At 36.7% G+C, this 24,868-nt stretch overlaps 2 protein-coding genes across 3 annotated transcripts; one reads left to right on the top strand and one right to left on the bottom strand.

Moving 5' to 3' along the window:
* Window positions 1-1,821: 1,821 nt before the first annotated feature.
* Window positions 1,822-5,748, top strand: LOC133312085 (GDSL esterase/lipase WDL1-like). Its single transcript, XM_061513228.1, has 6 exons — window positions 1,822-1,980; window positions 3,385-3,462; window positions 3,858-3,998; window positions 4,160-4,236; window positions 5,045-5,194; window positions 5,284-5,748. The coding sequence occupies exons 1-6, from the start codon at window positions 1,870-1,872 to the stop codon at window positions 5,495-5,497; spliced, it is 771 nt and encodes a 256-aa protein (XP_061369212.1). The 5' UTR covers window positions 1,822-1,869; the 3' UTR covers window positions 5,498-5,748.
* A 1,246-nt stretch (window positions 5,749-6,994) lies between these two features.
* LOC133312091 (LIMR family protein At5g01460) lies at window positions 6,995-14,842 on the bottom strand. 2 transcript variants are annotated; one of them, XM_061513239.1, is made up of 14 exons: window positions 14,146-14,842; window positions 13,928-14,013; window positions 11,311-11,426; window positions 11,092-11,202; window positions 10,689-10,787; window positions 10,451-10,573; window positions 10,171-10,233; window positions 10,020-10,084; window positions 8,920-9,029; window positions 8,696-8,810; window positions 8,530-8,595; window positions 8,034-8,144; window positions 7,507-7,573; window positions 6,995-7,416 (listed from the first exon to the last, which is right to left on the bottom strand). In XM_061513239.1, exons 1-14 carry the CDS (start codon window positions 14,493-14,495, stop codon window positions 7,369-7,371), a joined length of 1,530 nt encoding a protein of 509 aa, XP_061369223.1. In that variant the 5' UTR covers window positions 14,496-14,842; the 3' UTR covers window positions 6,995-7,368. The 2 variants fall into 2 exon arrangements, with proteins under 2 accessions (XP_061369223.1, XP_061369224.1); XM_061513240.1 differs by having other exon boundaries at window positions 14,138-14,369.
* Window positions 14,843-24,868: the final 10,026 nt, after the last annotated feature.

Below are 24,868 nucleotides of genomic sequence, written 5' to 3'. Positions count from 1 at the left end.
ATTTCCATACTCCTATAGTACTAAGTATTTGATATATCGTTTAGGAGAAAAAAAATTCATTTAAAACCATTTATACTATTCTTTCTTATGATCAATGCGGACCAGGGGAGGGACTAGCATCGACGACCTGCTCTTCCCTAAATTTTATTTTTTAATAATAATAGACTATTAGTATTAATAGTTAACCCTTTCTTAAAAAATATTTATAATAATTGATATCATATATTAATTTTAATAATATTTATAATTTTAAATTTTTATTTTTGCCCCTTATTATAAAATATTCTTAGTCCACCGCTGCTTATGATTGATGTCATTACCATTAGCATGCATTATTTATTTTTATTTTCTGCTACAGGAGAAGTCAAAAAATTCCTACAAAACATAACAAATTTCTCTTGCTTTTCTTTATTTTTGTTTTTTTATTTTGTGGGCTCCACACATATATGTTTCAGCATGAGAATTAATTATTTTTTATTTTAAATAAAAGAAGCAAAATGGACTGAAACTTTTTTCGTAAAATGAAAAATCGTAATGTAAAAAAATTATAAAAACATGAAAAAAAAAATATTGATAAAATTATTTTGATGAAAAATAATCATAAAAATATAAAATCGTTATAATACAACGAGATTTTAACTACCGTAACACTAACAGATAAAGTTTACACCAGAAAAGTAAATGAATTTGAATATTATATTTAGTAAATATAAATATTTTTTACTCATGATTGGTCAATTAGCCATTGGTTGTTTTGTTACGAAGACAGTGTGATCTGCCTTATCGGATAAGGTTTTCAGTTCATGGACCACCCATTAAATGTGAAAGGCACAAGTAAGTTTCCTTACTACCTTGTAAATATTTCATGTGATAAGATATTATAAGTTTACATATACTTTAACAATTTATAGGACACAATACACTTTATTCTCATAAAATATGATAAATAACAAGCTTATTTAAAAACAGAAGGCCACCATTGGTTTTATATTATCTTTCTCAAACAAAATATTATATTTTTCAACCTATTTTTAAATTTTTTATTGTCACTTAATTCTCATGCAGTTTAATTTTAAATAAAAACACTACTATTTTAAGTTAAATTAAATAGGAGTTGACCTTTACACATTCAAAACTAAACTTCAATCAAGTAATTAAATTTTTTTTTTAAAAAAAACCCTCATAAAGTGTTAAATGATTAAACAAATCATTTGTATAACGGTACAATCACATAGTGTACAAGTATCTTATGTGTCATTTAATTTAATTAAAAAAACCAACGTTTTCACTTAAAATTAAACATAAGAAAGTTATATTATTAGAATTTAGAAAATCAAAACATTTAAAGGAGTAAGATGAGGGAGAAGAAAAAGCTTAAGGGTCGTTTGGTACGCGGAATTCTTGGGGATTCTCGAGAAACTGAATTTTTCTAAAATTTTAATTTTCAAATATTATTGTAAACTAAACGTAAAAATCATATTTCTGAAAATTGAGATTTCCGGACAAATTTTTTTTTCTCTTGTACCAAACGCCCCCTAAGAGTTAAACACTTAAACTTTTTACCTTATTAAAGTATGTATAATCAGTAAAGTCACTTGTAATGTCATTGGCAAACTTTTAAATATTTGGACGCATTAAATTTGAAGGTTTTTATCCTCTTTATCTAAGCCGTACACTTGGGTTGGCATTCAAATTGGACAATTGGATTTGGTGCCAAACTACACTAACAACAAGAAGAAAAAAAACGACATCAATGTTGTGGAAGCTGACGTTGTCAAGAGAAGGCAACAAGAGAAAGAAAAAACAAAACAACAAAATACACGTCTATAAGTGTTGAATGCTAGTGTAATATGCTTGTGGTAGAGAAAAATGGTAGGACCATTGAGGCCTCAATTTGTGTTGTTTGGTTCATCCATAGTTCAGCTCAGTTTTAGTGATGAAGGTTGGGGAGCTATTCTTGCCAACTTGTATGCTCGCAAGGTACTTATATTTGCATGTTGATCTTGTTCATTGGATTATGGTTTTTCTTATATATATTTTTCTTTGGGTTTGATTGGGTTGTTCTTTCATTGCATGTGCTCTGATATGGATTAATGTTATTCAGTTTCATTTCTTGCTTTAGTTACGAATGACTGAAAGATTGTAAAACTTGACTTTGCATGTTTACATAACCGATGAAGAATCGTTGTGTTTTGTCATAATTTCCTCTGGTTTTGTACTCATGCTTCATATAGGGGTGCTTTTTGTGATGCGTGGATGACTCTCTGTAAAGAACCAATTCAACCAAAAAGTTTTAGCTGTTAGATTGCTATATTAATGGTTTTCTTTTTATCTAATATATACTATCACACGAGAGTTCATTGAATTTGAAGGATGGATAATGCATCAGGCACAACTTATTTGTGCTAAGAACCTCCACAATACTTAATTATTTTTATTAATATAATGGAGTCGGTGAGTATCAAACTCGTGATCATTTAGTTACCGAGGCTCTGATAACTAGATGTAGCTTTTCTCCTGGGGAAGATGCCTAATATTTACAACGCTCTTGTAGTTAAGGGTCAAGATACTATTGGTCAACAAATGTAAAGAACTAATTTATCTCAAAAGTTTAAGCTGTTGAGTAAGGCTATATTAATAGATTTATATTTCTCTAACATCCTTTATTTTGAGACTTATTTTATTACAATTTTCTTGAGTTTTTGACCATCAAGAACAGGACTACATGCAATGGAATAGTTCATTTTGAAAAAAGAAAAAAAGAAAAGAAAGTACTACTTTTGATGCTTTGAGTATCTGCAAAGTAAGGCTGGTTGTTTTCTTGCGAAGAAATCATAAAGTAAGACACCTCAATTATTGAGGAAATTCTTATCTACATGTCAATTTAAGCCATTGAGAACTTTTTGAGGAAGTGGTGGTCCTGTAATATAATTGGACTAGAAATTAGGTAAATAAAAAAAATGAGAATTTTATTGATATGATTCGTATATCTCTTAAAGCTGCCACAGATTGCGCACTCCAGGATGATCAGTACTCTTCTTCCTCTCCCTCTCCATCAATCCTAATTTAAATAGAAAGAGACTCATTTAAGAACACATGCATCTAAAAATGCCTAATTTTTTTGAAATATCAGCGAAGTTGTTTCTTGTGACCAGAAGGTCACAGATTCGATTATGGGATCAACTTCCTCACTAAAATGCGTAGATAGGGCTATGTACAACGAACCCTCACCCCTACCCTCGCAAATGAAGGAGTCTTGTGTACGAGGGTTTGCCATTTATCAGCCAAATAACACAGTCAATTTATATTTATATATGCCTTTTGTGAGTGATGCTTTATGATGGTCAATGAGTTTAACTTGTCAGACATTGACTTGATATATAGGCAGATATAATTTTGCGAGGATACTCAGGTTGGAATTCAAGGCGTGCTCTGCAGGTTCTGGAGAAAATATTTCCCAAGGTATTGATTCAACATTTTACCTTTTCTTCCCATTTAAGGTTTCATTCTTTCTTGATGAATGCTAAAATATGGTTGTTTTATTTATGGTAGTCACTAATGGAACCTCACAAAAAGAGCTAGCAAATTGACTAGCTCATGCTATGGACTTGCTTGAACAATCTTGCACATGATGGCCTCAACTTGTCTTAGAATTGAGCATGGACATTTAAGAAGTTTTGTTTGAATTTTAAGAGATTGAATGTACTATAATAAACTTCTTATTATAATTGCATCATGCACACACACACTTATATATTAATCCTTAGATTCATATTTGAACAATATGATTACTTTTGATTCTTGTTCAGACTTAACATAAAAGGAATTGCCCTTTTGCTCTGTCATCTTCAACTCAGGATGCCACTGTGCAACCATCATTGGTAATTGTGTATTTTGGTGGTAATGATTCTATTCATCCACATCCATCTGGCCTTGGTCCTCATGTGCCCCTCCAAGAATACATTGATAATATGAGGAAGATTGCTGTCCATCTTAAGGTAGTTTTTCACACTGAGCATCACTTTCCTGTCCTTTTTCCTCACATTATCATATGAAAGAAAAGAAGCATATCTTCAATTATTATTTGAATAAAACTGGGATTTTTTTACCTTTCATATTTATCACTACAAAGTTTGACCCAAGTCCTAATTGTTGCCAGAGCCTTTCAAAGAAGACTCGCATAATATTTCTCAGCTCTCCTCCCATCAATGAGGCAAAAATCCATGAAGTGCTCAGGTTCTGATTGCAATTGGTTTACTATTTGGTTGTACATATAATTTCACATGATCTTGAGGCTACGATAGGCAGGGCAGCACTTCCACTTTATAGTGATGATGCCTACACTTCCATTTATGCTATGATAACATAATGACACATACCCCCAAACTGGCAAATAATTGTTGGGATCGAACACATACACATACACAATCGCAAATCAAAAAGAGAGAAAGGGAAGAAAGGAAGAGACACAGATTTACCCTGGTTCACCCAATCTAGCAATATGCACTATATTCTCCTCGCCACACTCATTACAACACTCAATTTACAAGAGAAATATAAATAAGTTTAGAAATCCTAAACAACACCAGTTATTCATGGATAGCCCAAACTATTGAAGAAAGAAAAAATAGAATAAGTCGGATGCTCACAACAATATCAGGCCCACAATATGCACCCATTGGCTTTGTCTACGTCCCGCTAACATGGGTCATCATCCGAATGCAAAGTATGAACCATGCCCAATAATAATTTTATAAACTCCAAGGTTGTTATTTATAGATCAAACTTGTACCTCGGCCTAAAGGTTGTATTATATATTGGTCTTCCACTTGTGCTTGAGATTGGATAATGGCATGTCTGATATGCAAAAATTGACATCTATGGCTTTAGACTAAAATGATCTAAATCTATTATTATGCTGGCACTTGATAAGTTGAGGATGCCAAATTCCTTCCAAAAGCTTTGACATTCTTATTACCTAATTTTTTAAAGATTTACATTTCAACCTTAAACTCTTACAAATTAATGGTTGGACTGAAACCAGTAATCAACTGGGGCAAACAAGAAGGACAAATGAATCGTGTCGAATATATTCAGAAGCGTGTTTGGAGCTGTGCCGCGAGATGAATGTCAAGGCCATTGATCTCTGGTCTGCTCTCCAACAAAGGGATGACTGGTTAAATGTTTGCTTCACGTAAGTATGCCAATTGCTTTCATATGTAACTGAAGGAAAAGTACAAAACTATCTTAATTTCATTCATTTGATTGAGTGGTGTTTGATAGGGATGGAATTCATCTATCATCTGAGGGGAGCAAGATAGTGGTTAAAGAGATATTGAAGGTCCTCAGAGAAGCAGACTGGGAACCTAGTCTTCATTGGAAGTCAATGCCAATTGAATTTTCAGAAGATTCACCATATGATCCAATTGGTGGGGATGAAAAGACAACTGTAAATGTATCTAACTGGAACTTCCAGGGGTGTTTCCAATTTGACTAGAGTTTTGTGCACTTAACAAACTACGGAAAGGCCCATAATTTGAAGAATCTCTAGTCAAAAAATAGTAGGGTTATGTTGTACTTAAAGAAATATGATGATGTTCTTACATATTGGGTTAGTTATATCTGGTTTTTAAGCATGTGAATGTTGTTAACTTGTCATTAGTTATATCTGGTTCTTACATATTGGGGAGCAAAATATGCATTACGGAACCAACGTTAAGCCTTCCTTTTTGTATGAGAAGCCCGCATTTTATAACCGTTCAACTTTCAAAATCATTGTTTACCAGGCAAGCAAGGCAACCTAGCTGGCTTTCCTATTGGTAGCATGAGTATCTACTACCTACGTTGAAACATATTTTTTTTTTTTTCATTTCTTCTTTGGCAAAAAAAAAAAAAAAAGAGTTTGAGAAAAAGTTATCTCATTCTAAGATTAACACATGCTACAATTTAACGTGAAGGCTTATAATAATATTTTTGACTACGTTATTCGATCATACCAATTGAATCAACCCTCGTTGACAAAATGTATATTATTATGTCAACATACAGGTAGCACGAGACGTATATATGATACCATGAAAAGTCCTGCTAGAATCTTCACTAAGTTCACTTAGGTTAGTTCCATGTAGGAATGAGCAATAGATTCATCAACCAAGTCTCATGCACTCGTAATATGGTATATCGTATATGTAATAGAATTAATGTGTTGCTTGCGCATGTAACAGCGTGTGCATAACACCGATGTGTTCATAGGAGTTAGGAGCTAATTTCCTTTTATATTTGTTACTTGGTATATAACTAATTGTAGTTTTTTAGCTCCTTAAGCTTCGTGTTAAAGCTTCACTCCGTAATCTCTTTATGTTTCCGTTCTCCCATGGAACAGATGTGTAATACAATCAATCTCTTCTTTCACTCAGAAATGGCTGAATCCCTCCCTTCTCTTTTCCCTTATTTCCTCACTTTGATGGTATCGGACCTCTTCTCTGCTATGTAAGCAAATAATTGAACCTCCAATCATTGCACACCGGCATGAACAGTTTCGGGTGAACCAAAGATGCCACCGAACCCAAAGAAGATCGAAGTGCTTGAACAGTAAATCCAGCCTATGCAGAATGCGAGAATGTGGACAAAATATTGCTCACTTGGTCGCAGTCACTAAGTCAGAGGAGATTATCAATAAGATCTTTCGTGTAAGACAGTTAAGATCAACTGTTCCTTGGTGGACTTACGGTAATGCTACAACCGTCAACTGTAAAAGACTTAAGAATGTCACCTTCCAAATCCCCATGGCCTAGAGATGTCTAGAAAGCATCGCCTTGGGAATTTTGAAGGTGAAATCTCATGGGTGACTCTAGTAGCCACTCTAGAGCTACGAGATAGGATGATTGTGATTATTACCATCTTCGGAAGAACCGCTAGTTCCTTATCATAAAACACCTATCAATAATAGGAATATACAACACAAACACATGTGGACATTGAAAAAAAAAGCAACTCGTACAACTTTCTGTTTAGCAAGGGTTGCGTTACATCAAAGGGTTCTAGAAACCCAGAGTCTCGTGTGCACATGAGATATTCAATTACATAATCAGAAGAATGTGTAACACAAATCAAACAAAGGAATAATACATACAAGGGTGAGGAAAGAATCAAAGACCTCAATGACAGCACAAGCACCCACCTAATGATTACACCGCAGGAAAATGATTCTACTCGGATGATGATCAGCCTACTCCATTGCTTTCAACATAAAACAAAACTAGGCCAAAACCATATCCGAATATAAAAGCCACACCAAATGAGATGATAAGACAAGGAATTTCCGATGGCTCCCTTCAGAAGACACTCTTCCATGCTATAAACCATACCTCATGTAGACAATTGGAACCTGCCACTGGGCTTCTTTCTTCTCCATCCCTGATATTTCCAAATTCAAAACCCTTCAGGCTCAGCAAGAACATTAACACACAATAAAGGGGAAAGAAAAGTTTCCAGAGGTAAACTTACAAAGGCAGCGTAATACACAAAAGTCAATCCAGCCAAAACAACAAAGGCAATCTGAAATACGTTGTACCTGTGATGTGACAACTGCTTAGTCAATTTGTATTGGCAAAGCGTAAACAATGTGAGTATCAAATAATACATGCAAACCCTCATTATTAACACACCAAGGACAATCATAAAAAATACTGACCTGAAACAGGGAATTATACAGGTGAGTGATGCTACTCAAACACCCAAAAAAAAAAAAAAAAAAACCTCTTCTGGTCATTAAACCTCTACAATGTGTCACATCAATGTTCAGTACACATGATCCAATGGCCTATAGATTTTATTTTTATTTCTTTTGCATATTTTGAGCGTGAATAGAATTATTCCACAGAATCTCAACTGAAAATAAGGGAATTATAGAATTAGGAAGGAAAAATTGGGGCCATCCCATCGTGTGGTATAAATTTGCAAGTTAAAATTTTTGCCCCATTAGAGGGCTTGAGGTGAGAGAGAAAAATAAAATAAAATCCAGTTTGACTCACTTGTACAAATATTTAATTCCACGAAGAGACTCCAAAGTATGGCTAAATATTTCCTGCGCTGCAGTTGCCTGAGCATAGTAAGCAAATGCTGTGGAGCAGAACTGGATCACACTGAAAGAGAAATACAATTGAACTTTCAGCAACGTTGTCACAGCATGACATTATCATGGCAGAAAACAGCTTGCTACTCGTCCAAAAACAGCTTCCCATAACACTCATAACACCATTCACACAATGAATAATATTTTTCCTGCTATTTTAATTTTTAAAAAAATTTAACTGGAAAATCAAAGCCTAAAAGTATCACCACTTTCAATTATGCATTTTTTTTTAAACTATACACCAAAGAAGAATATAAATCATTATCATAAATTTTATCGCGGTCCAAAATAGAAACTTTAAACATAATTGTTGAATCACTAGGGCAGCCATCTTAAAAAGTAATCTTTTACACATAATAACCCATTTGAAAATGTAATGTACAGGCTATACTGACCTAATGGAACAAAGAAGGATAAGGCCCACATTGAACAGAAAAGAGTTCATAAGAGTTGCTCCCCACCTGCCATAAGCAAGTTTACAGTGATCAATAGAAGCAATAAGTGACCAACACAGATTAAAAGCGAAGTAAAATGATATATCTGACAGCACAACTTAATTACTTCATGGGATGTATGGTAATGAAAACTAGTCTCAGCCCAAGCATCGTGGCACCAGCAATTACAGCAAGGAGAAGGTAGAAGCAGAAAAATGCAAATGCAGCTGTACCCAGAAGACCTGATGAAACCAGAATATATATATATATTATGAAGAATAATAGAATGAAAATTAAAATATAGTGTCTACAGTTATATAGATTACAAAAGGCAAGAGTATTCCAACATACCCCATACATCATCCAGCTTGATGAAAACTTCGTTCAGGAAAGGAGAAAGAGGAGGATCAATTAATAGATAAATAATGATATGAGCAACCCATGCCACAGAAACGATAAACCTGGTACAGTTTTCAAAACTCAGGTTAGATACAATACATGGGAAACATAACTCCTGTTACAGAATAAGCAATCTTCATTACAGTGAGATAACAAGAATAATGTCCTCAGCAATAGTTGCCTGGCAATATTCACTGCCCAATTCTATTACCACTCCAATTCAACTGATTTATATTTAATTTCTCTATAATACCATTTTTCTTAGTCAATCTAATTGTTGATTACCACTCCTAATTATATTTAAACTCCTTAGCATTAATTTAATTAATTGATTCTAAAAATATTTTATCAATTTTTAATAATGATCACACACCCAATGTTTCACCATCTATAGTATCTATATAACTTTTATAAGAAAATATTAAACGAACCCAATATATTAGGAATTATAGGTATCCATCCATACCTCAATATTTATTGTCGGCTTTATTTTTATTATCTTCATAAATATAGTGTTAATTTTTTTTAACAGAGGTAAATTTTAACATATATAACTCTGTGTTTATGTGTCCACGTGGGCGTGTGTTGGTAAAGGATCCATAAAAAATATAATACCTCAATGCCTTAAAGTTATCAAGAGTTATTCCTGTCCAACTCAGTACTCCTACATATAGAAGAAATGCTTATTGTTACCAAAGTACAGCATCATATTCATTTCTTCTCTCTACCCTACAATGGACATGCTTTAGATGAAGTTAAATGCTTAAACACCGAGGTCCTTTTCAGATCACTGTGATTCTTATTCTTGTGAATTTCTAGTTTTAATTTAGTATAGCACATTGGGTCTTCCCTAAAACTCCTGTTGAAAATTATCACATATATAGTTCAGTGTGAGAAATATGTCCAACAGTATACCAAAATACTTCCTCCCATGGTGAGGGGAAAGGAAAAAAAAACACAACTAAAAGATGTAGCTTTGTAAAACTATGTACAAGGGATCATCCAGCATCACGCATTTCAAGAAACTTAGATTGTTAAATGTCATTGCTTACCCTAAGATCCCCAAAACAAGTTTTGCGAGATACCCAAGAACTGTTAGGGCCCATGTTGTCTCAGCCTGCATCATACAGGATATGTAAGAGAGAGAAACTTTGCACATTGTTTATGTCAAGAATTTAGAAGGCTAGAAATTCAAGTACCTACCTTTTCCCCTTGTGGATACATCTCCTCAAGAAGCTTTACATCTTCTTCTAATTGAAACAACTCCTGGCAAATTACGCGAGATAGATAAGTAAGAAAATAAATCAGAACTATTCAAACTAAATCAAGAACATTTCATTAACTTAGACAACTTTCACCCACAAACTAGAACAGCACACATCAAATTATGATATGTAAAGCCCTAGCCAACAAGAGTACACAAAAAATACATAAAAGAAAGTTTGTAGTATAGAGTATTGATATATCATCAACATTTGTTTACCTTTTCTACTGCTTTCACATTTTTACGAAATTTCCGACCCTTTGAACCACTTCTTTCTTCCTGATGAAGTGACTCAGTTGCTTTCTTCAGCTCTTTTGCTTTTTTACCCAGTTCAGTTGCTTCCTACAACAGTAACCAATCAACCACGCCATAAATATACTATAGTACAGCATATCATAAAAGAAATACAAATATAATCAAAATTTAATATGTCCCCAGCTATAAAAGCATATCGCACCTTGATATACTGTGAGCGAGTAATAACAGCCTTTGGACGCTGAATAAATGAGAATATAAGTCCCAATGGAAGACAGGCAATACCAACGCCGCCAAATATCTGGATTGAATGGTGAGACAACAATGGTTAATATCCTGAGTAGGAAAAATAGAAATACATGTGACTGGGATGGAAAGCTTTACTAAGAGACTGCTTCCACTTCTGTGCAGTTTATGGTGTCAATTCATATTTTTAAGGCAATCAAAAAAGTCTAACGAAATATACTAGTTCACACATACTTTCACAAAAAATTGATTATGAAATAAAGCTTTATTAGTAAAAATAATAATTAAAAAAATCCAAACATGCATAAACTACCTAGGTAACATATGAAATAGGATTTTTTGGATAAATAATAACTTACAGCGAAAAGCACAGATCCAACAATAGTAGCAAGAGCAACAACATATTCTGGAAAGGTGGCACGCATTGTCCAAGTCTGCTCTGATGAAGGACTAGCAGAGTATGCAGAACACTGTTTTTGGGACAAAGGTGTAAAACCAGAATGAGAAGCAGAGAAAATTACTTCTAGAAAGTAAAAGCAACAAAACCAGCAAAAAAAGGACAACTAGTTAAAAAAGACCTGACGGGAGCCACTTCCAATACATTGTTGACCACTATTGAAGTTCCATGAGCTAGGAAATGAACTTGTGGACGAAGAGAGATGCATAACAGTAAAATCCACCTTCCCAACAAGCCCTTATATGTCACATAGAATAAAAGCACGATCACACACAGTTTAAAGCTCACATCAAGCAACAACAGATAAATGTTTACTTGAGCCAGTGGTGGTTAAAATTGAACAATAAGATTTTACGCTTCATAACAAATTTTCCATTTAATAACTACAGTCATGAAAAACTCTTCTAGGAAAGAAGAGAATGAAGTATAACTAATGGTAATATAATTTAGAGGGTAAGGTAATACTCGATGCCTATGTAAGGTTAATGCCTTGCGACCTTGTGAACACAGATTCTGGAGGCTCAAGAACGGTCTTATAAATATAACATGCCCTCTCAAGTGGGAGCCTTTTAGGCTTTAAGCATGGACAATGCATAAGCCCGCTTTACCTTGTGCTGAAACTTTATTTAATTATGATTTATGAAGACTGGGGGCAGCTAAAATCGAATTCTTGCTCACTTATTCATACAGGCTCTAATACCTTGTCAAGAACCTATTCTTCTAAACGCTTAAGTAGTTAGGTTAAGGCTCAGAAATAAATTTATATGTCTTACAAACCTCTATGATGAAGTTCCAGGAATGGTTTTAAATCTTTAACATAGTACGGCTTCACTCATTTCTAACAAAATTTGGCAACACAGCACTTCAATAAAAGAATAGGACTGAATCACGTGAAAGGGTTTCGAGTCAAAGTATTCAGAAAAGAATCATAGTAGCAGACCATTCTGGAGTCAATCTCAAACTACTGGCAAAGCATTGGTTGGGCATCTACATTTTGTATTATGGGCCATCAACAGTCTAAAAACTACAAAGTAGTACATTCTGCATCTGGCCTTACCTTGCTATTTACAGATTTGGGGGGTTGAATCACAGGATTTCTTTTGTCAGACCTTAAATATATAAGCAGCTTAAGTATTGTTTTCAACCTCATATATATGTACAACATATAAAATAGTTTAGTCCTGGCACTGTGAATTATTTATAACAACTAATAAAAGGATATTTCTTAGGTACCCCCACCACTGCATTATTTACAGTCAACAGCGCCATCCAACAGGGCAGGGGTATCAGAACTCTAAGGGTACTATAGAATTTTACCTAACAAAATAACAAGCATGATAATCTTTAAGAGAAAGGATATCCTTTCATTTAACATACTTTCAGAGTCTTAATTAAACCAACTTGTAATCAATGTCATATATTGAAACTCTGAAATATATTATCATCAAAATCACTACCATACACTGTGAATCTACCATACTAGCTCTTATCTTAAACCTGTTCTGATGACAAGTTCAGCATGTTTGTCGAGAATGACTGTTAAAGAATAATAATAACAATTTTATGTGGAAAGGCTTCTATATATCTGTTAAATTTCCAAACTACATAAAAAACTAAAGATTGTACAGTAAATAATACATTTTTTTACTTGAAATTTCAATAACTTTGGTTCTTCGTGTTTTTCATCTAACAGTGAACCCAAGACTCTTTCCAAACCTTCCTGGAATCATAACTTAGGAACCACGAAATATCCAACACATTTCCTCCCACATAAACTGTTAAACTTTACTGCTGCTCTCAATATTGATACAAAGGGCAACCCAAAATATTCTTGCCTAAACCCCAACCTTTATGCTACCACTTATTGGTGCAGTGTAGCTTTTAGGTTCTGTATATGCTGAACTGTATTACTGTTTTACCGTGACTATTGTACTCCTGGATGTACTGAATCTTTTCTCCATTCTGTTTCTGGTTAGTTAGTCAGATCATCTGACTCAGATCTGAGTCAGACTTTAGCTCTATGAATAGAGGCTCAGTGTATCTAAAACTGTGTAACATTTTCAGACCAATTACAATGGAGTTTTCTCTAACTTTCTCTCCAAACTCTGATACCACTGATCCACTTCAAACCTTTTTTTCTTAATCAATTGATACTCAGAAACTCCACTAAGTGGCACCTTTGATGATAATAAGACTTACACCTCCCCCCCTCCCCAAAAAAAAAAGAAAAAGAAAACACTCAAAGAATGAAGTAAACCATTGAACCCCACTCCTTTTCTTTTCCTTACTTGGCTGGAAGATATTCAGGAGATGGATGTGCAGTATGTAGCTTCACAACCAAGGCAAGGAGAACCACAATTAATTTATGCCTATGCCTATGCCTACCAAACAACAAGTGATCACCAGCAAGAAACGAACAAAGGACCTCTGGTGTCAACAAAGCTCAATCCTGCCAATTCCACTCTTTTTCTAGTAGTTATTTTTGGCCCTCTGCTCACACACACACTAATAATTATCCCAAAACAACATTAGGCCATTGCATTCTGTCATGATATTCATCAAACATAACAATTCCAACCACCCAACATTGACAACTGAAATAAAAACATCTAGGTCCATATTAAACCCTGAGATTAAAGTTAATACCGTCTCATAAATTACCAACTTATCCCTACCTACACACAAACATAGAGGGTCTAACTGAAAGTAGAAAAATAAACAAGAGCATTAGAGCATACCATACAAAATACCCAAAACTAGAGCGCACACGATAGCAGTGGTCACCATCCACAACAACGCACTCTTAATCCGCTTGCCAATACTCCTGCACGCAAATTCCACAACAAAACACATCACATTTTCTCAAAATCACGCGACATTGATTTTAAAAATAAATAAACTAAAAAACAAAATTAAATTGAAAAAAAAAAAGAAAAAACCAAAAGTACCTACTTACTTGTCTTGGTCCCCTTCGTAGTAAAACATGGCGAAGGGGATAACGAAGAACACGAGGACCGCGTCGAGAATGTAGACGACGAGCCATAGGTCTTTCATGGGGAGCGTGAGGTTACACGCGCCGTTGTAGATCGCGTGACGGCACGCCTGGCGGTTTGCCACGTCGGCGGGGAGCATGAGGATGGAGATAGCGGCAACGGACAGCCCCAAAACGACGACGAATTTGGGGAAGTAAGCTTGGTTGACGTCATCAGGGTGCTGGTAGTTCACGAGGAGGTAAACGTTGACGAGGAACACGATCACGCACACCACGATCGCCACAATCACCAGAGCCAGGTTGAAATCGCCCATTCTTTTGAGATCTCTCTCTAACACCGATTCGAATTTGAGAGATCGAAGAATTGGGGATTTAGGGTTCCGATGTTAGGTTTAGGGCTTAAACGGATCTGGTTTTGATGAGTTCAGAGGAAGAAGAAGAACGAAGAGCATTGTGTTTTTTTGTTTGTTTTTTTCTCGTTCCGGTGAGTTGAGGATGGTGGTTTCGTAATAATGGAGTTAAAATTACTTTTGTGCCCTCGGTGACTGCTAGGATAACAGAGGTCGTTTGGGGGTATTAATGTAAATTGGAAGGAGTTTAGATGAGAAGCAACTTCCAATGTTCAAACCAGCCTGTACTCCAATCGATGTTGTATCTGTTGTTTTACTAATGTTTCTTGGTTTGGTTTTCTTTTGTTGTTTATTTTTGGTTGGTTTAACGTTGTGACGCGAAGGATGAAGGTGGAGGACCCAACTTTGTGTTAATTTTTAGAATAAACATTTATTTTTTAATAAGGTAAGATTAAAATTATTTTGGTTTTGAAAAGATAATAAGAACCCAAGATTATTTTTTAATAAGGACCCACCTATATTATTTTATGAAACCCACTTTTATTTTTTCAGGCATCTAAATAAAATATTTAGATTTTTGAATAATTTTTTTTTTAAATTATAATTGAATATCACCGAATTTAAATATAATTTTTTAAAATTCTAATAGAATATCACGTAATTTTATTTTTTTCAATGCTTAAAAATGCTAATTAAACCTCTCGGGGGCACACTATAAATACGACGTTAAAGATCACCTTGTTTCTCTCGCAATTTTTTTTCCTCTTATTAGTTCTTAACTTTTCTCCGCTCTTCCCATCTTTTGCTTCCCTTTCGGTCTTGATTTGGTGATAATGGACCACCACCTTATACATGCTGGTTTTATGTTCCTTCCAACAGATGAACAATTAATAACATGCTGCCTTTTGCCCAAGTGTCGTGACCCATAGAGGTGGCAAAGTGGGCGGCCCGCCCCGCCCCGCCCCGCCCCGCCCCGCCCCTGCCCCACCATAAACCCGCCAAAAAATAAGTTAGCCCGCCCTGCCCCGCTTTTGAAAGTGGGCTAAAAAATTGACCTCGCCCCGCCCTGTTTGGCGGGTTAGGCGGGTTTGCCCGCGAGCCCGAGCTTATTTTACACTAACCCGTCTCGGTCCGCCTATGCCCGCCATCAACCCGCCAAAAAATGAGCACGCCCCGCTTTTGAGATGGGTTGAAAAACTCAGCCCGCCCCGCCCCGTTTAGCCGATGGAGTGGGTTAGCCCGCCGAGCCGAGTCTGTTTTGCCGGTGAAAGGCTAAAGAGATTAAATCAGATGTAACAGAATTCCTGATTATCAGCTAGTTAGTTTATAAGTTAGTTAAGCCTTAGTTGAGTGCTATATATAGCTATGTATCATCACTGTTGTATCATTATTCATTTCTTCAATTTTCACTTTCATAACTCTTTTGTTGATTCTTTCTGCTTCCTTTCTTTCATTACTCTTAATTCTGATACCTTACATGGTATTAGAGCTATATTTTTCGATCCATGGAACCTAACGCTTCTGCTGCTGAGTCTCAACCTGCGCAAAATACATTGGAAAGCAACAATGCAACGTTGCAATCTACACTTCAGACCTTCTCTAATCCAGTATCGTTCAAGCTGGATGAAGGAAACTTTCTTCCTTGGAAACAGCAGGCTATGGCAACCATAAGAGGATTCAATCTTCAAAGATTCATCACTAGTGATGCTGATTAATCAACTCAACAAGATCAATTGTTGATGTCATGGCTTCTTGCTTCCATGTCTGAGTCCCTGCATACAAGAATGGTTGGCTGCCAATCTTCTTATCAAGTTTGGATCAAGCTAGAGGAATTCTTTACCTCTCAAACTCGATCCAAGGTAAAACAATTGAAAATTCAACTGAAGAATAGCAAGAAAGATTCTATAGTTTCAAGCTATTTGTTACAAATGAAGAAAATCGTGGATTCACTAGCAGCCACAGGTGCTGCAATTGCATCAGAAGATCACATAGATGCAATTCTTGATGGCCTTGGTGAAGAGTATGATGCATTCATCACATCTGTCATCTCAAGGTCAGATCCATATACAGTGAGTGAGATAGAGGCTCTTCTTATGGCTCAAGAAGAACGCCTAGAAAAACATAGAAAGAATGAAGTTGGTATGCTGCAGTCCAACTTCACACAAGTGAACCTGACTCATATGAACAGAGGAAGATCCTATAGCTCTACTGCTGGTGGAAGAAGCCCTCATTACTTCAACAGAGGGAGTCGTTTTAACAATTTCAATAGAGGAAGATATGGCAGATATGGAGGAGGTAGATCTTATCCACAGCACCAACAATCTGGAAGAATTCAATGTCAGTTATGTGGTAAGTCAGGTCACATGGCTTGGGAGTGTTACAATAGATACAATCAAGCACTCCCTAATCCCTTCAACAACAGAACTGGATACAATCAAGAACGTGGATACAGTCAAGAATCATCACATCCACAGATGTAAGCCAATGTTGCAGTAGCTAGAAACAACTCTTTGATTGGACATAACTCATCTAGCAGTCAAGATGACAACAACTCAGAATATTTTTCTGTTTTTGATCCAACATGGTACCCTGATTCAGGAGCTTCTAATCACTTCACTCCTGATGGTTCTAATCTACAATCAAAGACTTCTTACAAAGGACAAGATACAGTTCGCATAGGTAATGGATCAGGTATGAAAATTCAGCATGTTGGTAATTCCACCTTACATTCATCATCCAACTCTTTATCATTTACCTTACCAAATATCCTTCATGTTCCAGGTCTTTCAAAGAATCTCTTAAGTGTGTCACAGTTTGCCAAAGATAATCATGTTTTCTTTGAGTTCCATGCTAACCATTGCTTTGTGAAATCTCAGGCTACCAAGGAGATAGTTCTCCAAGGAAGACTTAAAGATGGTCTTTATGCCTTTGAAGGAACACATGTAATAAAGCCTATGAAGCATTCAGCCTATCAAGTGCAAACAGAAGCCAACTCCACACAAAATAAATGCCTTTCTGATTCTGTTTTAGAACTGTGGCATGGTAGACTAGGTCACTCTTCATTCACAACTGTAAAGTCTATTCTTTCCCATTGTAAAATACCCTTAAATAATAGGAAAGTCCCTTTGTGTTGTGCTTGTTGTATGGGGAAAATGCATCAGCTTCCTTTTACTCTTTGCAATATTGTATACCATACTCCTCTTCAATTAGTTTACACGGATATTTGGGGTCCATCCCCTATAGACAACACTAATGGTTCCAAATATTATATCTGTTTTGTTGATGCTTTTAGCAAGTACACCTGGCTATATCCCATGAAAACCAGATCCCAAGTTCAAACCATTTTCTCTCATTTCAAAACCATGGCAGAACTTCAACTTAATACTAAAATCAAATGCTTACAAACTAATAATGCAAAGGAATACCTTGCCTTAAAACCTTTTCTTCAAACTCATGGTATTATTCATCGACTCACATGTCCTTATATTCATCAACAAAATGGCACTCCCGAAAGGAAGCATCGTCATATTGTTGAAATGGGGTTATCCATGTTAGCAGTATCTCATCTCCCAAAGAAATTTTGGGAAGATGCCTTCATCACAGCTTCTGTCATCATCAATATGCTGCCATCATCTAGTCTCAAGAACACATCCCCATGTCAATTACTTTTCAATAAAGAACCTGATTACTCTTTTCTACGCACCTTTGGTTGTCATTGCTATCCTTATTTAAGGACATACAATGCTCACAAAATGGACTACAGGTCAGCATCTTCCACCTTTTTGGGCTATAATCCAGCATATAAAGGATATAAGTGTCTTACACCATCAGGTAAGGTCATTTTCTCTCAACATGTCCTATTCGATGAACAACAATTTCCCTTTAATCATCCACCATATATTGTCATCCCTACTTCCTCTCCATCCACTCCAACCACAGTGCCATTTATACCCACCATTGTATCTTCCAACATTACCCATACTGAAAATATTACACATGCTGAATTGTCAACTCAGTCCATTACTCATAACAATGTATCACCTGCTATTTCAGATACTAACCTTAATTGCAGGTCTTTGTCTCCTTCTCCTGTTCCATCTACTAGTTCTACTTCTTCACAGAACCACCATTCGATGGTCACTAGAGCCAAAGCAGGAATTTTCAAGCCACGGCTATTCACTGCCTCATTAGAGCCCACCTCTGTTGCTCAGGCCTTGGCTGATCCTCAATGGCTTCATGCAATGCAAGAGGAATACAATGCTCTTATTCGAAACAACACTTGGGAGCTTGTTTCATTGCCTCCTGACAGAAAACCCATTGGCTGTAAATGGGTCTTTCGGGTGAAATATAATCCAGATGGCTCATTACTCAAACACAAGGCATGCCTTGTAGCCAAAGGATTCCACCAACGTGAAGGCATAGATTATACTGAGACCTTTAGTCTTGTTGTTAAACCAGCTATTATCCGCATTATTCTAACACTTGCACTCTGCAATGGTTGGCCCATACGTCAGCTGGATGTCAATAATGCGTTTCTCAATGGTGATCTAGCTGAGGAGGTGTTCATGTCTCAACCTCCTGGTTTTGCTGCTGCTGACACTTCTTTGGTCTGTCGATTAGGGAAGGCTCTTTATGGACTCAAACAAGCCCCTAGAGCTTGGTTTGAGAAGCTCACCACTACTCTCATACGACTTGGATTCACTGCCACTAAATGTGATTCTTCACTTCTTGTCTCCATCACTCCTCTAGCTACAACTTATGTGTTAGTCTATGTAGATGACATCCTAATTACAGGATCCTCTGCATCTACCATTTCATCACTTATTATGTCTCTCAACACTGTGTTTGCACTCAAGGATCTAGGAAACATTCACTATTTTCTTGGCATTGAGGCAAAACAGTCATCTACTGGTGTCCTTCATCTCACTCAATCGAAGTATGTTACGGATCTCTTAACCAAGGCAGGCATAACAGATTGCAAGTCCCTGCCCACTCCTATGGTGTCTGGTTTAAAGCTTTCTGCTAAAGATGGTATACCTTTCCATGACCCTTCATTGTATCGATCCATTGTAGGAGCTCTCCAATATGCCACTGTCACACGTCCTGACATCTCTTTTTCTGTAAACAAAGTCTGTTAGTTCATGCAGTCTCCCCTTGATAGTCATTGGCAAGCTGTAAAAAGGATTCTCAGGTATCTCAGTGGCACTCGGCATCTAGGATTAACTATCTCTCCTTCCTCACAACTTCGTCTTCAAGCTTATTGTGATTCAGATTGGGGTTTTGACATGGATGATAGACGCTACACTTCTGGTTTTTGTGTCTTTCTTGGGGGGAATTTGGTGTCATGGTCTTGCAAGAAACAACCGGTTGTAAGTAGATCAAGTACCGAAGCTGAGTATAGGTGTTTAGCAGCAACACTTGCTGAACTTATGTGGATTAAGTCACTGTTGTTCGAACTCAAAGTCAACTTGCAGCATACTCCCAACATCTTTTGTGATAATTTGAGTGTTGTTCTTCTCACAGCCAATCCTTTGTTTCATTCACGAACAAAATATTTTGAATTGGATTTGCATTTTGTCAGGGAAAAAGTAATAGACAAGTCAATTACTATTCATCATGTCCCTTCATCTGATCAGATAGCAGATGGACTCACGAAGGCAGTGACACGTTCAAAGTTTGCAGAATTTATAGACAAGCTCAGTCTTCGATCTTCTAATCCTGAGCTTGTGGGGGAATGAAAGGCTAAAAAGATTAAATCAGATGTAACAGAATTCTTGATTATCAGCTACTTAGTTTATAAGTTAGTTAAGCCTTAGTTGAGTGCTATATATAGCTATGTATCATCACTGTTGTATCATTATTCATTTCTTCAGTTTTCACTTTCATAACTCTTCTGTTGATTCTTTCTGCTTCCTTTCTTTCATTATTCTTAATTCTGATACCTTACAGCCGGCTACAGTGACCCAATTACCTTCACTACCAAAGCCACAAAGGAAGTGGTGCATGGACATCAACAAGTGGGAACACCCTGGTATACCTCCTCCCTTGTTTCTCTCCTGTTATCTATTACTTATCTATTATTCACCTAGGGTAAATTTTCTGACCCTTGTGTTTATCGTTGGCAGAGCAAGCCGATGAGAAAGCTTTGTTCTTTTTCTTCTTACATGAACATAGCCAACCTAATCACAATAGGGCTACGGAAGAAGCTGGTTACTACTATCAATACATAGGAGATGATGAGAGAATATTTTGCTCCAAGACTTTCTCCCTAATTGGCTTGAAGAAAACTCTAGTTTTCTATAAAGGGAAGTCTCCTAATGGGGTGAAAACCAACTGGGTAGTGAATAAATATTCCCTTGCTGGAAAATTTGCTTACAATAACCTCTTTCAGAACTCTCCCAGGTGAATTCTTCTTATTTTTGTGATTTTTGTGAATAGAATCACTAAACACGTGATACAAGACTTTGTTGCGGACTCTTTCCATTTTTTTATTTTTTATTTTTTGCTTGAATAAGGATGAGTGGGTGATTGTTCGTTCTCAGACGATCTTGCCAATGCCAGAGGAGGAGCGAAGTGATGATGATGAGGCATCAGAGGTTGATTGGATATGTGACTGATGCATAGGATTAGAGTTTGATTGTCTTGTTATAACACCTCACAATTTTAAATCAAGTAATTAAAATATTAAGTGAGCAATCAAGTGATGGATTAGTGAAAATCCAAAAGATTAGGCCAAAATACAAAGAAAGGGCAAAACGGTAATTAGCCAACACGCAACCCTAGGAAGATAAAAATTGAGTAGAAGGTCTCAGATGGTAAAAATAACCCTGGAAATGGGTTCAGAACGAAAAATTGAGTGGACAGGCAAGTTTCAGAAAAATCAGTGAATAGTGTTTTTCGCGGGTAAAAATACCGCGGTACGATTGCACCGTAAAACGTGCCGATTGAGTTTTGAGCTCTAGGTTTCAAATATGAGTTAAAAATGGTCTAATGAGTTAGGAAATATGATTTCTTATAATATTCGATGAAATTAAGACAGTTTGGGGAAGCGTGCCAATGGCGCGCATAATAGCTTAAAACAGTGTTTTCTCCGAACGAATGGAGGACTCTTAATTCATCTGATCAAGCCTAATTAAAGAGGAATAGTTAATGTTAAAAATTTGAGTTTCTAAATAGGTTGTGAATTTACGGACGTTTAGTGGAATCGGAGGAAAATTCGGATTAGTTTTAAATCGCGTGAGGTGGCGGTGGGACCCACCCCACTTAAGTGACTTAAGCCACATGTGCTTGGCACTATTCATGCATCACTTTCCTCCCTCTTCTTGCTCAAACCCGCAGCCACCATAGCCCTTCCCCTCCAAGATTTCATTTCACCATAACTTAGCCATTTCTTCACCAAATCCATTGATTCTTGTCTTGAAATTTGATGGAAATGGCCTTCTAAATCCATTGGTGGTACTCCCAAGCCTTGAAAGCCACTAGATTTTGAGAAAAACCCTCCCCAAAGCTGCGGCCCTTTCCTTTAGATTTGTGAAAATGGTGTTGATTGATGCTCCAATGGTGGAGTATGTTTAGGAGGAGCCTTGTGCCAAGCTTTTGGGTGAGTTTCCTTGTGTTCCAATGGTTTAATTTTGTGGTTGAATTTATGAACCCTAAAGAGGGCTTGTTGGATTGATGTGTTTAGAGAGCTCAATTGGAAAATGTTTGTACATGAATGTGTCTTAGAATGATGTGTAGTAGCCATAAATGCAATAAAAATTATTGATGAAAAATGTGAATTTTTAACTTAGAAAATTTTGAGGTTGTCATGACTTTGAGTTTTGAAAATGTGTTAGGATTGGATTGATGAGTTGTTGTATGATTGTATGTTGATATAATAGGATTGTATGAGGTGTGAAATGATTAAAGTTGTATGGAAATTCCTTGGAATGCCATAGGGTAAAATTCGATTCTTTGAGGAAAGATTGAGGAATTGATGTTGAAAAATGATTTGGATGATGATTTGTGTAGTTATATGGTGCTTAGATGGGCTGTGTTGTGCTTGGAGAGTGTTTGAATCAATGGAAAAAAAATGAATTGTGTTAGAGACCTAAATGAGCCCAGAATCAAATATTTCGCAAAACGATGCGTAAATGTCGGAAAACGGAAAAACGACGATTGAACTAGTCTCTAAACAACCTAAGGGAGTGTTATAAAATGAGAAAGAAAATTTAGGAAAATAAATCTCAAATTTATACCTACATGGCCGAACCTCCAAGGGGAAAAGGGGTGATTTGGCGATTTTCGCGTTTTGATGTAATTCGACGCGAAAATGACGAACCGGCACTTGAACTGGCCTATTGACAACCTAATGAGACGTAACAAAATGAGAAAAAAATTTAGAAAAATAAATCTCACATTTACACTACAATGGCCGAACCATCAAGGGAGGATGGGGAGGATTTTTGTGTTTTTGCGTTTTGATACTATTTGACGAGTACTGATGGATGTACGTTATTGTATAGGTTGCCGTACGTCGACCTGAATCCCGAATCTTGAATCAGTGAATTGCCCTTGGTCCGGGACCAAGTGGATTGAGGCATTCCGCTGTGTACCGAGTTGAGGGATAAGCTGCTGCGGAGCTTGTGGAAACACGAATTAAGGTAACCTCTTGGTACTGGGGCTTGTTCCCCTTTTCTGTTCCACCTTGCCAGTTGATGGTAACGGTAGGAAGTGTGTATGAATAGTATATAACACATGAGCATGCATGCATTATTGCTATGGGTACTTATGTACCGAGTCTCTGGCCAGTAGACAGTTTTATTAGCCTTCGGGCATTTTCGGACTTCCGCTGGATAGGTCTCCAGGAGGGAGTTCCAGTTGACCACGTGTCATGGTGTGTGATCCGGGTAGGAGCACACTAGGAATGTCTTTGGCGTTTTGGTTGGTTTGGGCATCATGGTTGTGGTTCTTGGAACACACCTTGGATGATACCCGTAGGCTTATATATGCCGAGGGCGTACGTGGAATTGGGGTTACCATCCCGTATCGTCGTATTTTGTTTTCTTTATATTCCCCATTCTCTAAATCCCTTGCTATATCCCGTTTTCAAAGTGGTTGTTGTATTCTATTGATATGCATCGAAGTGAACCATTGGGTGGAGTTTTCTCCAGAACCTCTTGGTTACTGAGATATATTCGTATATCTCACCCCGTCTCGGGGCATTTATTTCAGGAGGTAGCAGTGGAGCAGGAGCCTCGGGCAAGAGGCCCGCAGAGTGAGCGATGGAGCGTTTCTTATTTTGCATTTTGTTGGCCGTGTGGCCTAGGCTAGACTTAGGGCATGAACATGACATTTGTATTTATTAGTAGCTTCATTAGCATCTTGTTCATGCCATTTTGCCTAAGTCTAGTAGTGATGTATTTGGTTATGTTGTCTTTTAAATTAAGTTGAAATTTTAGAAGAATGTAATTTGAAGTTTTAGTTTCAAGTTGTAATTTGTAAAGCCATATTGTAATAGTATTGATGCATGTCTAATTATGATGGAAGGGCCTTAGGCCTATTTTAGGTTATGATAATATGTATGATGGAAATATGCATGAAAAAGGTGTTAGTGATTGCAACTACTTAAGAATGATTAATATGGACTCTATGTTTAATAACTATAAACTGGATTGGGTTGTAAGTGCCCCAAGGCGTTGTTGGTCCTTGTGTGTGCCACCCATTAGATTATTACTGTATTATCATGTGTTTATTAGGTACATTTGAGGTTTAAACGATCTTTTACAAATTTGGGATTATTGGAAAAACAAAGGAAACTCTGGCGAATTTTCTGTAGAATTGGCAGATTTTAGGAAAACTTCGGGAGAGCATATCTCCCTCCATAGAGGTCCCCTAGGGACGTGCCATACGCCATTTTGAAGGTTGAGATGTCCTCTACCTTGTGTCAAAATTTGAGGAAATTCTGGGTTGATCTTCGGCCTGAAAAAAATAGAGAAACACGGACTGCCCATGTGCCCCTGCACCTGAGGCAGATTCTGGACCGGATTTGGGAAATTAATTCCCGCTTCGTTTCTCCGCCAAACTAAGCGTGTGATATATCAAAATGAATTTTTAGATGTCTAGTTTGTAGGATAAAAATTTGAGAGCAAATGGTTGAGTCGATTGAGTGCAGTAATTCGAGCAATGTGAGTGGTTTGGAGCTGTCTTTGGGGTTGTTTGGGCTAATTGCTTATCCAACTTCAAACGGCGATAACCGGAGCAAATGAGCTCCGAATTGAGCGTATGTTAGCTTGTTAAAAAGAGAATTAAGTAACACAAAGATATAATCTGAGAAGAAGGGTTGGTTGCGATCGGTT

The sequence above is a fragment of the Gastrolobium bilobum genome, unplaced genomic scaffold (genome assembly GCF_033153095.1).
Source record: "Gastrolobium bilobum isolate Gb01-03AN ecotype WA unplaced genomic scaffold, APGP_CSIRO_Gbil_v1 utg33886, whole genome shotgun sequence".
Taxonomy (NCBI): Eukaryota; Viridiplantae; Streptophyta; class Magnoliopsida; order Fabales; family Fabaceae; genus Gastrolobium; species Gastrolobium bilobum.
Note: the sequence above shows the minus strand (reverse complement) of the source record. Positions and strands in the feature narration are given on the sequence as shown.